Here is a 15,362-nt window from a genome sequence, read left to right on the forward strand (position 1 = left end):
CTTATAGTGCACTCAATCTTTGCTGAAACAAATCAATAATTTTTACATTAAATTTTATTATGAAAACAAAACAACTAAAAGCAATGAATGAGTCACTCAAAATAGTTTCTCAACCACTATGATGTGGAACGCTTCTGACACGCCGTAATCTTGTCACCAAGACTAAGAGCCATTCCCTGAAATGCAATGAACTAATCATGATTATTCACAGTACATACCAATATCTATAATTATTATGTATTATGCTCTAACCTGTGTTTTAGCTCTTATTCTCACGTGTCCTTGTACTGGTGTCTCAGGTCCTGATCCAAATGGTTTCTCAATGCTAACATTAGCTAAGGCATCTTCTCCAAAGATACTCCTAGCATATAAATTAGCAGCCAAGAAACAACAATCACCAAGTAATGCCTACAAAATTTAGGATTAAAGTATGAAGGTAACCTCTCTCCTTCTCTCTTTTACTTGTCTTGGTGTCAAAGACTTCATATTAGTCTTAGCCAATATGTGGTCCAGGAACTCATTTAGATCAGTGATATTTGTATTAAGGTTGATCTATAGCAATTATGAAAGATATAAAAGAATTATAGGCCTTTTATGTAGTAATAATGAAGTACACAATCTACCTTATTTTCCCACTCAAATTCCATCCACATCTTCCTAAACTCGTTATCAGTGCAATTAGCCGGTTGTATGTAATCCATTATATCAATATGGATGTTGTTGAGTATAACACAATTACGATCAGAAGTAGATCCAACTATATCATACACTACAAGAGAAAGACAAGCATTAAAAATAGTTAAAAAATAGTCTAATGTCTGGAGAGTTATGACTCACTGTGTCAACTGTATTGATGTGGTTAAGCACCTGTATGCAGGTGTACAACACTTAATGGGTTTCAAGGTTACTTTAAAGTTATGGCAACTCTGTTACAGAAAATAGGACTGAATTCTATTTCAGGCAACAGAGTTGAGAGAACATCAAAGTAGCCACAAGATTGCTTTCAACAAAGCTGAATGGTGGGTTTTAGTTGAGCAATACACTAGAACTAAGCCAGGTACAGGCAGCCAAACCAACCTTATAACTGAAACTGCATATCTATATCATGTACTATGATGAACTTATACTATGAGTCTGTTAGATGGTTCACTATACTAATTATTAGAAATAGGCCTGGAGTGACTGGTTGTCTTACCAATATTTCCAAATATAATTCCATTCTCTGTAGATGAGACTTTAATGGATGCCTTTATATTCACAAAATCATGAGGACCAATGGTAACGGATCCAGGCCTTTCAACAAGCTTTAAGTCACCTACAGAGGTCAAAAATGCAAAAATCACACATGCAAATTTACTCTAAAATTCTTAACGGAAGACTATGTGTATTCAATCTTCAATGCTCACGCATGAAGATGTACTGTACCTAGTGTTGCTAGCTCCAGTGATAGTCCCTGTAGTGTATCGGCAGTTTGGTTGACAATAAGTACATCAAGCACAATATCATACTGATTCACATTAACATATGTCTCAGCATAGACTGGATCAGAGAAACCAGTCAACTGAACAACCTGAAAGACAAAGAGAGGGGTACAGCTTATACATACAGCTGTATAGGAGTCAAAATATAACAATTATACATTGTATATATATTTCATTGTGATCATACACAGAAACTGACCTTGTTTAGTTTTGAAGCACTCACTAATGAGCCTTGTTGTCCCTGGCTGCCACCAACTCCACCGATACCGGTTGCTTGTAGCAGGCTAGCATCAAACTTGTTCTCTCCGACTATATCGTCTTTACCAGAGAGCATCTCATAGACTATACCATCATCAGCGTGAGTCTCCACTTTCTGTGACTCCTCCTATGCAATTAACCACACCCATTAATTAACAATGACAATAATCTACAATACATAATTATAGAAATTGCAAAAAATTACTTTCATTATTCATTGTAACCATACAAAAAAAGATGATAAATTACATCATTACAATAAAGAAACTTAAATTTTGGTGAATGAGTTCATCTACACCAATGCATGTATATTTGTAGCAATTCCATGTACATGTAGACGTTTGTTTTATTTCTTACTTTTTCTTCTTTCTCGTTCTGTCTTGCTGATAGCATGGCTGCTAGAGCTTCACGGGATCTCACATCAAAAACAGAATTAATGAATTTATTACGCTCAGCAAGAACTTTAAGACAAGTTGATATTCTCTCATTATCATCTTCTGTAATAGGCTAGGGAGAGAGAGAGAGGAAGGAGTATACAAATGATTGGTCATATATTTACCTTTTTAGGAATACCAGATCTACCCAGGTGAAGAACACTAGCCATTATTAGCATAGCCTCAGCAACAAATGCCTACATAGTGCAATACATAATAATATAATATATGACAGGAATTAAATAAAAGATTTTAAAACTACCGTATAGCGGGAAATTTTGGAACAGATTAAATTTGGCGTTTTGATAGCCATTCACCAAAATAAAAATCAGCAATTTTGAGTCGTTACATGCATGCTCAATGGCACGTAGCCACAAATTCACCAAATTAAAAATCCACCAAAGTTTAGCAATCTGCCAAATTTTAGCCCCTCCAAAATTTCCCACAATACAGTACATCAATTATTAGCATAAACTATATAAATGTGTACTTATACTATGTAAATTAGCAATAAAATTCAAATTATTATTTTATCATAATTATTTGTAATAGGATAATCAGTGCATGGTTACATTGCAACTCCTTGGTTCAGTTTGCTGGTCAAGATAACGAATAGCTAATTTAGTGAGTGTACCAGCAAGTACCCCTGAAATAAAGAAATTACCGTCCAACAAATAACCACGCAATGGAGGACTATAAAAAAAAGAAAAAAATTAATAACTAATAAAAATTATCTCTCTTTTAATATACTCACATCTTTTCATCTTTCTTAACAGCAGCTGTGCTCAGTGCACTCTGGGATATGTAAGTACCGTCAGCTGTCACTAGACGCGAGGACTTTGACTTGTCATCATCATCAAAAGATCCTTCCTCATCTTCTCCAGCCTGCTTCCTAATCTCTGAATCTACTATTGGTATCTAGTGAGGGAAGGGGAGGAGAAAGGCTTCATAATAATTGGAAAGGGAGGCATGAGAGAGCCTACTACAGTACAGGATCAGTAGGCCAATTTTCGTCAAAAATGAGTAGGAGAGAAATTCCAGTTTTTATTACATTTTCTGATGTATATATACATATTCTTATCTTGTGCAAAATTTAAACTGATTCAAATCAAAATTGAATTTTTTGAAAAAAATATTAAAGTTGCCCCAAAATTAGGCCAAATACCCTGTAGAGGGTATTTTTCCAAATTTTGGAATGGCCATAACTTGAAACGTTGGAGTCAGAATTGGCTCAAGCTTTCTACATAGTATTAGGACATCAATATGCATCAGAAAATGTAATAAAAATTGGGGGTGATTTTGGAGCCAATTTTTGGAAAAAACCATGGGCTATAGTACAGGGTATTTTTCCAAAATTTGGAGTTCAAAAAAATGACCATAACTCAAAAAATTGAAGTCGGAATTGGCTCAAACTTTCCACATAGCATTAGGACAACAATATTTATCAGAAAATGTAATAAAAAATTGAGGTGATTTCAGAGATGATTTTTAGAAAAAACCATGGGCTAATTACAATTAAAGTCCAACAAATTCATCAAAAGAATTTCTAGTTTTGATTAAGTTTTCTGATGTACATGTACATGTTTATACATGCACTTATATTGTGTAGAAATTTTGAGCTGATTCCAATCAAGTCTGGATTTTTTAGAAATTGCTGAAGTTGCTTTAAAATAGTCATCATGAATGAATGATAGCATAGTACAGTCATGCAATAGTCACCTCTCCTAGTGAAGTCCTTATAGCAGCGACCAGTTTAGTAATATCAGTCATGTCAGTGCAATACTCTCCCAGTATCCACAGGGTGCTACGATGAACCTCCACCGACTGTATAGTGCTAAATATATCAAGGAGGCGAGACACAATCGCTGGCTTGAGGTCGGGAGAACGCTCGACTGCCTCACGAACAAACACAAGAACACTCTCGGCAGTCTTGTCATCACTGTCACACAAAAACTCCAACAACTGAGAGAAGAAAATAGAGAGAGAGAGAAAGCAAAATGTTAATCTTAAAATATGCATGTATGACAACATTTTAGGAGAAAAAGAAATAAGCAGAAGTAACTAAAGAAATAGCAAATACATGTTATGTACCATACATGTACATGTACATGTACAATGTGCATGCATAAATAGAGAATTAGAGATGGATTGTACATGTACAAAAAGAAAGAGAGAAACAGAGAGAGAGAGAGGGGGGGGGGTTTACCAGTGGTACAACAGAAGGTGCTACTGTAGCAAACTTGACAGAGCAGGCATGAAGTGTCCTAACGAGAGCCTGTCTGTAGCTAGAGACGTCAGCTTCATCCCCTCCTCTCCCTCCCTCACCATTGCCACTACTGGAGGTAACCTCCTTCTTCAATATCATAACAACCTGTAGGAGAAATGAATGACACAAAATGAGTGTATATTGTAAATCAGTGACATATATGTACCTCATCGATATTCTTTGATGTTATAAGGTCCAGAACTAGTTCAAGGGTTTTCTTCCTAACCTCAAGGTCAGCCATTGACAGAACTCTTAATATATCCATCACTAGATCCTAACAGAATATAATAAAATAAGAATAATAAATTAATAATACACACGCACTAAATTCCTAATAATAATGGTATTACCTCAAGTACTTTCCTGTGGGTTGAGAATTCCTTCAGAGCAGTCCATCTATCAAGGACAATCAGCTTCACATTATTATCACTTTCCTTGACTATCAGTTCAATGTAACACTGAGCAGCTGCCTATTAAAATCAACAAAAAATTAACACAATTCAAATCAGTATCAAATCAATATCAGAATCACGAGTACCTTGATAGCTGTGGGTGATGATGAGAGTGTGACTAGTGTCCCGGCAGCTTCATAACGAACAGCAGCTGATGTTGAATTGAGAAGATTATAAATACACCTAATGAACCTAGGCCTCTCATTGGGGTTAGCATAACAGACCTTATTAAAGAAGAATATAGATACCTGTATTAACAATAGGACATTATTTGGGCATTACCTTGTAGACCAGCTCCACTATGACAAGTTGGAGTATGTCATTAAAGTCACTCACTTGATCAATACAACCAGTCAAATAATCCAACGCACGATCCTATCAAACAAACACAGTCACAGCTTATGAAGACAGTGCAATATGACAGCCTCTCCCCCCTCTCTTTCCCTCCCTCCCTCTCCCCTCCCTCTCTCTCTCCCTCCCTCTCCCCCCCTCTCTCTCCCTCTCTCTTACCCTATCAACATGTATCAACATCATAAAGGCATTCCTCTTGCATGATGGATCCTGCTCTCCTTCAAGGAATGACTGGATCAGTTCTGGTGCATCTGGGATCAGCTGCTCAAAGTTCCTACAATTATTAGTTAATGCATTAATGCATGTACATAGAAAAGCATAATGTTTACATGTAAAAGTTAAAGTTCAGCAAAATGGTATTTATTTCAATAATACAAGGGAAATATAATGAAACATGATTCAATTGTTTAGTTTATTTAGACTAAGCAAAAACAATTACAAAAGACTACATAGTCACAATGAACAATGTGGAACTGGATTGGTACATGCACATACATATACAGTACATATGTACATGTACATGTTAACATGTATGTATTACACAATCTGTACTACATGTAGTTCTGTACACAATACATGCATAATTACATGAGATTAACAGGTGGAAAATTGAGGGAAATCTAGTCTCTTATGAGAAATATTTCCCAGAAAGAAGGTACCAATACATGTATGCTTATAATAATAATAATAATAATAATAATAATAATAATAATAGACTATTACAGCAATAGGATCAGCCCTTCTAAATTACAATGTACACTACTGAGGATCAAATTCAAGTTCACACACATTCTATTGGACATTCATCAACAGTTCATCATCACTCACTTGTATATTGTGTAAATGGCCAGGACTGCATTCCTCCGTACATAGCCGTGACGATGCTCAAGACAGTTCCTAATGGATGGCATGAGAGGCTCAAGAAGCTCGGGCTCTTTCAGTTTACAAAGAAACCGAAGAGTAGATCCCCTAACAAACTCATTAGGATGCTGTAGATCCTAGAGAAAACAAAAAAATATAAATATGCATGTACATGTACTGTATTTTCGAGAGAATTATATTTCATGAAATCTACTAAAATTCCAATTCATGGATTTTATTTTCGCAAATTCTACCACGTGTGCCATGTAGGGACCGTATTAAATTGATTTTCGCGAATTTTATCTTCACAAATCAGGAAGGAATCCGCAAAATTCGTGAAATTTGCAACCCTCAAAAAACCCCTTATACAATATTTCCTTACTTTCCGATAAGCATCACACACAAGTATCATCTCGTGCAGCAGCTTCCCATCGGGCGTGGTCTTAGGCCACACCTCCCACACAATAAGGAGGAGCTTCTTAATAGCGTGATCGTTAGACGGGAGAGTGAATCGAATGATTGTCATTAGGAGGTTGGGCAGTCTATCTCCGTTCAGTATCATCATTATTATTGTCTTTAGTGTCTGGGCTTTTATCTTATTGTCTCCGTGCTCTGGAGAAGAAAAGAAGTATTAACTAGAGCACAGTCTCTACATTACAATTAATTTTTGAGGGAAATCTGCATATAAAATAACAAGCATAATAATAATAATTTGTCATTAATTATATAATTTGAGAATTTAATTTCGTCATAATTTAAAATGAACTATAATTAGCTCTTTCGATCTGCAAATACACATAATGTGGTAATATATAATATTTAACTAATCAGACATATATACATATATAGTATTATATATATATATATATATATATATATATATATATATATACACGAATTAGATGTAGTGTAATTAATGGGTGTGGCTTATTCAACTCACCAAGGTCATGTTTGAGTTGCTGTTCATTAGGAGGGCTGAAGTGTTCCCCTGGATGGATTATTGTGTAACAAGGCTGCTCTCCCATCTTTAATAGAACCTCCTTATCTCTCTGCAAGGAACAATGGATGAAAAACGTGGCAGGGCACTAAGAGTATACGGAGTATCGTCACATTCGTTTTTATTAGAGGGAGTGGTTTAGCTCCGTGTACTTTTTGAAACTTAGCCTGGCCCGCCTTGAATCAGTGCGCATGCGTGAAAGGGCGGGGTTTTATGCCCTGAAATCCGTACACTAAAGATTACTGAAAGTAGCTAGGTTTACTGAGCTCTGTGAGCAAATACTGCATTTCCGTATATTAGTTAAGTGTGATCATTTGATTCATTTCATTTTTCTCCTCAGAAATGGGCAGAAAGCTAACCATTGCCTGCTGTGCTCTTAATCAATGGTCTATGGACTTTAAAGGAAATTTGGAAAGAATACTAAAAAGTTATAAAAATTAACAAAAATAATTATTAAATTATGTAATAATTATTTTTAGGTTGTGCTAAAGCAAAAGAGGGAGGGGCAGCATATCGTCTTGGACCGGAGCTTGAAATACCGTAATATTAATAAACACATTACATTATTAATGATTAATTTTAATATTATTTATTAGAGGTTATGGGTGTGGTGATCATTTCCTTGAGAATGATACAGTGACTCATTCATGGGAAGTGATAGCTGAACTCATTAAATCCTCCGACACTGAAGGACTCATCTGTGACTTCGGAATGTAAATAATAATAATAATAATTAATAATAATAGTAATGATTAATGATAACTTTTTGAGTTTTCAAAATTTGTGCCTCTAATCATTAAGCAATACATGTACATGTACGTAAGAGTGTTCAAATTTTATAATTAAGTCATGTAACATTTTTATAATGTTCAATTGTTCATGTACTTTGTTTGATATTATCATAGGCCAGTCCTGCATCATGGTGTACGGTATAATTGTCGTGTCATCATTCATAATACTAACATTGTACTGATACGTCCAAAGACTTTCCTTGCTATGGATGGTAACTACAGGGAGCAGAGATGGTTCACTCCCTGGACTAAAACAAGGTGAGTAAGAGAGAGAGAGAGAGCTTTTGTGTCTTCTGTTTGATATGTTTTGTTTGTTTTCTTTCTTTATCATCCTTCCTCTCTCTCTCTCTCACTCACTCACTCTCTCCCTCTCTCACTCACTCACTCTCTCCCTCTCTCTCTCTTTCTCTAGAACCACTGAGGAGTTTATTCTGCCATCCATTATCACTGATATCACAGGACAGGTTGGTTTAGAATGATAGCCCTCATCTACATGTAAATTAGTATAATAACAGACTAGATCTTAGCTTTAAAAAACAGCATCACATACATAGTAAAAGCTTTGATCTTAAATACAAATTTGCCTAACATAATACAAACATTAAGCTTACATTACCTTCATACTACATATTGTAGGTGACCACTGTTATAGGAGATGCTGTCCTTAGTACTTTGGATACTCTTATTGGCATTGAAATATGTGAGGAGCTCTTTACTGGTCAGAGCCCACACATACCAATGTCACTCCACGGAGTGGAAGTATTCATGAATGGATCAGGCTCTCATTTCGAATTGAGGAAGTTGTACAAGAGGGTCAACGTGATCCAGTCTGCTACTGCTAAATGTGGTGGAGTGTATGCCTATGCTAATTTATTAGGTAAATAGTACATGTACATGTGTATATGCACGTACATGTACATGTACAACCATGGTACAATGCTGTACATAGTATTGGCTGTGATCTAATAATGGGGCAAAGTTCCTGAGAAATTGCTTCATTAGTAAACAATTATGTAATTCAAGTTATTAGTCTTCCTTTCTCTTTCTTCTTTTCATGCTGCATGTAGCATACATTATTCTTGTTTCCTCCATTTCCCTTCTTTTTGACTGCTTTATTTCTAACCTTCACCGCCTTCTCCTTTTCTGTTTTCTTTAATTTCTCTCACTCTCTCTCTCTCTCTCCCTCTCCCCTCTTTTTTTAGGTTGTGATGGTGATAGGTTATACTTTGACGGTTGCTGTCTGGTATCCCTCAATGATACATTCATAGCCCAGGGCTCTCAGTTCACATTGGATGATGTTGAAGTCACCATTGCCACTGCTGATCTTGATGATGTGGTCTCATTCAGAGGATCAATTGGCAGTAGAGGACCTCAGGCATCAAAGGCAGCTCCCTACCCACACTGCCATCTCCCTATTAGCGTTTGTACTTCAAACCACGCAATATCGCGACCAATCAGATTGCAGTATTTCATGCCTGAAGAAGAGATTATGTTTGGTAATTGAAATGAAACTTTGATAATGAATGTGATTGTAATTGCTTACATTTCCATTACACAAAATAGTTACCGTATTTCCTCGAATAGGGCCCTCCCTACTCAAATAAGCGCCTGTCACTAATATAGTATCATTATAGACACGCATATTTATCCCAGTATTATGTACACCTTCGTATAGAGTGGCCCAAATAGTCTAATTGTTCATCCTCAGTCTTCAGAACTTAGAGTCACAGGTTCAAGCCTGGGTTTTGGCATTTTTTAAAAATTTTTTGTGATTTTTGTCTTTGTTAAGTAATAAATGCCTAGGCCCTTATCTAAGGAAATACAGTATTTTTTCCTATGTTCTTGATACTATTCAGGTCCAGCCTGTTGGTTGTGGGATTATTTGAGACGGAGTGGTATGGCTGGTTTCTTTTTGCCGTTGAGTGGTGGTATTGACAGCTCATCGACCGCTTGTCTTGTTGGATCGATGTGCGACCTTGTAATGGACAAATGTCACAAAGGAGGTACGTGTGTACTATGTGGCATGTATAATACTTGTGTTTCTTATACTTGTATTTACTTGTGTTTCTTTTATGTATTTTATTTTAATTTTTTAATTTCTTTTTTTCACTAAAGATGGCAGGATGATAGAAGAGGTTCGGACTCTATTATATTTAAAAGAGAATGATCCAATGCCTTCCAATGGTAAAGAAATGGCAAAGTGAGTTGTAAGTTAATGGCACTCTACCATGGGTCCATGGCTACTGGTACACAGAGACTTGAGCTACAGATGAGCTCCTACTATATAGTTATTACAATTACATCGCTTACTGAATACTTGTTTTTGTTTCTTATCATTATTGACCATCAGTTTATATATCTTATCAGAAGATACAGTAATTAGCTTTTTGGCAATAAATGTACATGCATGTATTAGATTTCTATCAGTGAGAGATGCGGTACAAGAAAAAGGTGGGAAGGGAGACTTGTAATAAGAGATGGGATGAGAATGTGTTGGTGTATAACTATACACATACATTTATGTGTTGTTTTGAATTTTTTCTATTATTATTATTATTACTTTTTATTATTTTAAATTCTTATTCCTGTAGCATGATATTTACAACTTGTTATATGTCATCGAGTAATTCTTCTCAAGAGACAAGAGGAAGAGCTCAGAAACTAGCAGAGCAGATAGGAAGGTGAGAAAGGGAGCAGAAAATAAGATATAAGAGATAGAGAAAAGACAGTACACTATACACATGTGCTATTTGGACAAGAACTGCATGAGACAGAGTGGCTAGTCTATGTTGTTGTATAAACTATTAATTTTTTTTCTATTCCTTGTAGTAATCACATCGTGCTGTCTATAGATGACATAGTGAAAGCTCATTTATCAGTTTTTGAAGGCGTTACTGGCGTAGTGCCCAGATATAAAGTATATGGAGGGACTCACGCTGAAAACATTGCACTACAAAACGTTCAGGTTGAATATAAAATTAATACATTTGTACTAATTAAAAAATATAATTGTATCTTTTTAAATTATACATTGTGCATGTGTAATGTTTAAAGGTATTTACATTTATTGTAAAATTTTGATTTTTTAGTATTTTTGGGAGATGTTTTGTGTGTTAATTACAGGCTCGTAATAGAATGGTCATGTCTTACTTGTTTAGTCAACTGGTTTCGTGGACAAGAGGAAAAGATGGTAATCTATTAGTCCTTGGTTCAGCCAATGTTGATGAAAGGTAAGTTAAATTATAATAAATTATAGCTTTCTATTTATTGCATTCTATTTTTCCCCTTCCTTTTCTCTCCCTCCCTCTCTCTCTCCCTTCCTCCCTCCCTCCCTCTCTCCCTCCCTCCCTCCCTCTCCCTCTCTCTCTCTCTCGTAGTTTATTTGGTTATTTTACAAAGTATGATTGTTCCAGTGCTGACATTAACCCCATTGGTGGGATTAGTAAAACTGATTTGAGAGGATTCTGCAAGTTCATGTCGTATCAAAAGTACCCAGCACTGAAGGAGTAAGTCGTGCTACTACCTGAATCATATATTTATATATCTACGCATAATTTATTATTTTTCTATACATTATTATATTGTTTGCAGTTTTTCCCACAAAGCATGCTAAGTGAGCTAAAAGGCACTACAATAGTACATGCATGTATGCATGTACATGGCTTTTGGAGCTACTTTAAAAATTCATAAAAAATTCAATTGTGGTCGGATTAAGCTCAAACTTGCTACACAACATAAGAACATGTATACATATTAGGAAAAATTATAAAAATGAAAGATTTTCTCCTAGTCATTTTTGGCAAAATTTGGCTCGTGACCCTGTACTATAGTACAGGGACTTTGGTCCGATTTTGGAACAACTTTAAAAATTTGCAAAAAAATCCAAAGTTGATTGAAATCAGCTCAAACTTGCTACACAACATAAGAACATGTATATGTATCAGGAAGAATTATAAAAATAGAGAATTCTCTTCTTTTCATTTTTGGCAAAATTTGGCTTGTGACCCTGTACTATAGTACAGGGTCACAGGGACTTTAGTCCATTTTTAGAGCAACTTTTAAAATTTGTAAAAAAATACAATTTTAATCAGAATCAGCTTAAACTTTCTGCACGACATAAGTACATGTACATTTTTTGAATTATAAAATTCTCTCACAATGATTAAAAAAAATACCCTATGTAGTGTATTGTATTTTGTCAAATTTTGGAGCAACTTTAAAACCTACTGACAATAGCCCACATGAGCCGAATGCCAAATCTTATGGAAAATCCTGACTGTTTATATATGCATGCTTCTTTAAAACTGGTTATCAATACTTGGAATTTTTTGTATAACAGCTAGTACATGTATATGCATGTTCACACTAGGCTCTGTAGCTATACTGTGTAGAATCATTAGAATGGAAATATGCTCAAGTTTTTACATGTATATAGTTGTACTTGTAATTGCACAGACCATTTTACTTAAATTCCAACACCTATGTACACTTTTGGTCGACTCACCATCACAACAGCATTCATTTATCTCTACATGTATAAAATTGTACATGTACATGTACATTTATTTCGTTTGAGGTTTTTGGTTTTTGGTTGATGGTTGGCAGTGGTTTACACAACTGCCCACTGACATGTTGCTTGATTAGATTATTTTTAATTTTAAGCATTTCTGACTAAAAATATAATATTTTTTATAGGAAGATAATAATAGTTTGGCTAATCTCCATCCACTTCCTCCTCTACCTGTTGCATTATTATCAATTGCTTGTTTTTATAGATAATATTCGTTTCAATAACCATCTGTTAGTTTAATGCATATGAAAGAGGAAGTTTCCTTAGCACTTTTAAAGGGTACAGTACCTTCTACTCGTCTTGTACACGTTCATGTAAATCGTTGAAATTGTTGTAATTTTTTGTCCACATTTTTGTTATGATCCAAGTTGTGCACCTGTAATTCTTGTTGCTAATTTTTTATTATTGTATAATCAACAGTCTGTAGTGTTATGAGTGTTTGCAAATTTTAGTGTAATGAGATAGAGAGGGTATAATGTAAAGTGAAGCCTTTAATCCTGTCTCTCTAGACCCAACAATACTCCTTTAATTGTATTGCATATTAAATTAATCTTTATACTAATTATGGGGAATGTATCATAATCATCCAATCATGCTACATGTATGTACATGTATGCTAGTGTTGTTATTATTATTATTATTATCTTTTGTTTGCCTTTAGAATATTGGAGGCTCCTCCAACAGCAGAGCTGGAGCCAATCACTGAGCAGCACAATCAAACTGATGAGGTATCATGCCCCATTTCACACATTAGTATATGCATAATGCACATGTCTACATGTACATTGAAAAAATACCGTTTTTCTTTTGCTAATTGGTAGCTCCTTTTTCGTTATTACTTACATGTACTTGACCTCTTATTATTTTTCTTTCTTATTTTCTCCTCTCTCTTTCTTTCTCTCTCTCTCTCTCTCTCTCTCTCCCTCTCTCTCTCTCTCTCCCTCTCTCTCTCTCTCTCTCTTTCTCTCTCTCTTTCTCTCTAAAGGAGGACATGGGTCTCACGTATGATGAATTATCTGATATCGGTCGATTGCGTAAGTCACAGCAGTGTGGCCCTTACAGTATGTTTATTAAACTCTTGGACTTATGGAAAAGGAAATACCCACCACAAGAGGTATACACATGTCAATTGTGTTCATCTACACCTGCATGTACATGTACATGTATACGTGTACATGTATTGTACTGATTGATTGATGTTAATTTCATCATTACTGTATTACCTACTTCTTAGCTTCACTGTCATGTGTATTATAGTTGAGGGAAGTTAGTAATTTTAGCAATAGTAATATTTTATATACTGTACACATTGTACACAATCCTGTATAGTAATTTCATAATACAAATGCATGTAGCTCAATTTGTACTTAACATATGGCCACTGATTTTATTCTACAATAATAAAAATTATAAAAATACGGTACATTGTCATAACTACTACTGTTACTATTACTATTATTACATGTTTTTTCTATTATTACATGTTCATGTATTTTTGTATGCGTGTAGATTGCCGATAAAGTGAAGCGTTTCTTTCGTGTCTATTCCATCAATCGTCATAAAATGACGATAATAACTCCCTCATATCACGCCGAAAGCTACTCTCCCGATGACAACAGATACGACCTGCGCCAGTTCCTCTACAACACAAAGTGGGAGTGGCAGTTTTCCGCCATAGACAGAGAAGTGAGTCTTAAATATGCATCAGTGATGTGTGGATCAATCTATTGTGGTTTAGAAGAAGTTTTTTTTTATCAGAAACAATTACAAGTACTACTGACAGTGTTATATATTAATGGGCTATAGCTGTTATATTGTAGTTTATGCATTAAATATTGCCTCTTTGCCAAATTTGAAACTGCCAAATCCATTTTTATGGGCTAATCACCAAAATAAGGCACCCAATATAGAATAGCTACTGTACTATTTTACAAATGATGTCAGATTGCATAGAAGTAATGTGTTGTGTTAGTGTGCATTCCTTATGATGTGTTAAAATGCAATATTGCTGTTGATGCTACATAGCTACTATTGCATGTAAACTAGTAAACTAGTGTTTAATACTGAACAGTGTACAACGAGAGAGAGTAGATTTTATTTTTAATTTGTGTCTATATGCACTCTCTCTCTAGCTGTTAAAGATGAAAGATGGCGAAGGAGAGAAAGCAACAGAAAGTAATGAAAAGTTTGTTACTTCACAGGATGATCCTTCTACCAAGTTTCACACCTCAATATCTGAGGTATGTTTATAAACTCTGCAGTGATTATACACAGACTAGTATGGCCTGTCTTACATAATGATTTGTAACTTTGTGGATCTGTTTGCTATTCTTTTACCAAGATTAATCCTTGGAGTACATATATGCACTGAATCGTAAACAAATTGAAACTGCTAAATGTGGGAGCTAGTACTAGCAGTAGTATTTTATTTAATGAGAGATAGCAAGAGTAGATGATAGTTAGTAGTACAGTATCATCTAGTAGTTCAGTATAGTAGTACAGTTTTATCTATTGGGGCATTATGTCTGATGTGGTTTTATGTCAAATTGTCTATTGATGTACTATCTATGTACAGTGTATGTTATTCTTTGTCTTAATTTTGTGCAGGTTAACAATTCCACTAATCATTCAATACATTTCACTGAGTCTCCCCATCCAACGACAGAGTTCCATACCTCCATGGCTCCTCCAGGGGGAGCTTCGACCTACAAGAGGTCACATGATGTCTCCTCTCATCTACTCCCAGACCCCAAGAGGTCACATCACTAACTGAGTGACATTCATACCTTAGTTGCCTGATTTTGGTTCCCAAATATTTCATTTTGCAAAGTTATATTATTTTTAAAAATTCATTGTAGTCCATTATGACTGACTGGTATATCTTTATAATGATTTTAATTG

The 15,362-nt window shown here is 35.2% G+C and overlaps 2 protein-coding genes across 2 annotated transcripts; one reads left to right on the forward strand and one right to left on the reverse strand.

Annotated features, from left to right (window-relative positions):
• Positions 1-2: 2 nt before the first annotated feature.
• On the reverse strand, positions 3-7,214 carry LOC100638207 (coatomer subunit beta-like). Its single transcript, XM_019994447.1, has 21 exons — positions 7,044-7,214; positions 6,486-6,715; positions 6,071-6,240; positions 5,402-5,516; positions 5,174-5,266; positions 4,978-5,115; positions 4,790-4,909; positions 4,606-4,713; positions 4,380-4,544; positions 3,893-4,135; positions 2,928-3,091; positions 2,746-2,866; positions 2,299-2,370; positions 2,097-2,246; positions 1,681-1,866; positions 1,426-1,570; positions 1,196-1,315; positions 624-769; positions 463-552; positions 253-408; positions 3-176 (listed from the first exon to the last, which is right to left on the reverse strand). The coding sequence occupies exons 1-21, from the start codon at positions 7,126-7,128 to the stop codon at positions 117-119; spliced, it is 2,877 nt and encodes a 958-aa protein (XP_019850006.1). The 5' UTR covers positions 7,129-7,214; the 3' UTR covers positions 3-116.
• Positions 7,215-7,358: 144 nt separating this feature from the next.
• Positions 7,359-15,339, forward strand: LOC100638335 (glutamine-dependent NAD(+) synthetase-like). Its single transcript, XM_011404488.2, has 18 exons — positions 7,359-7,527; positions 7,580-7,640; positions 7,697-7,813; positions 8,006-8,149; positions 8,304-8,355; positions 8,528-8,768; positions 9,094-9,387; positions 9,748-9,894; positions 10,007-10,091; positions 10,483-10,572; positions 10,721-10,856; positions 11,015-11,121; positions 11,269-11,397; positions 13,123-13,189; positions 13,447-13,575; positions 13,971-14,147; positions 14,594-14,701; positions 15,069-15,339. The coding sequence occupies exons 1-18, from the start codon at positions 7,443-7,445 to the stop codon at positions 15,228-15,230; spliced, it is 2,331 nt and encodes a 776-aa protein (XP_011402790.2). The 5' UTR covers positions 7,359-7,442; the 3' UTR covers positions 15,231-15,339.
• The last annotated feature ends 23 nt before the right edge of the window (positions 15,340-15,362 follow it).

Source organism: Amphimedon queenslandica, unplaced genomic scaffold (genome assembly GCF_000090795.2).
Source record: "Amphimedon queenslandica unplaced genomic scaffold, v1.1 AMPQUscaffold_13472, whole genome shotgun sequence".
Classification (NCBI taxonomy): domain Eukaryota; kingdom Metazoa; phylum Porifera; class Demospongiae; order Haplosclerida; family Niphatidae; genus Amphimedon; species Amphimedon queenslandica.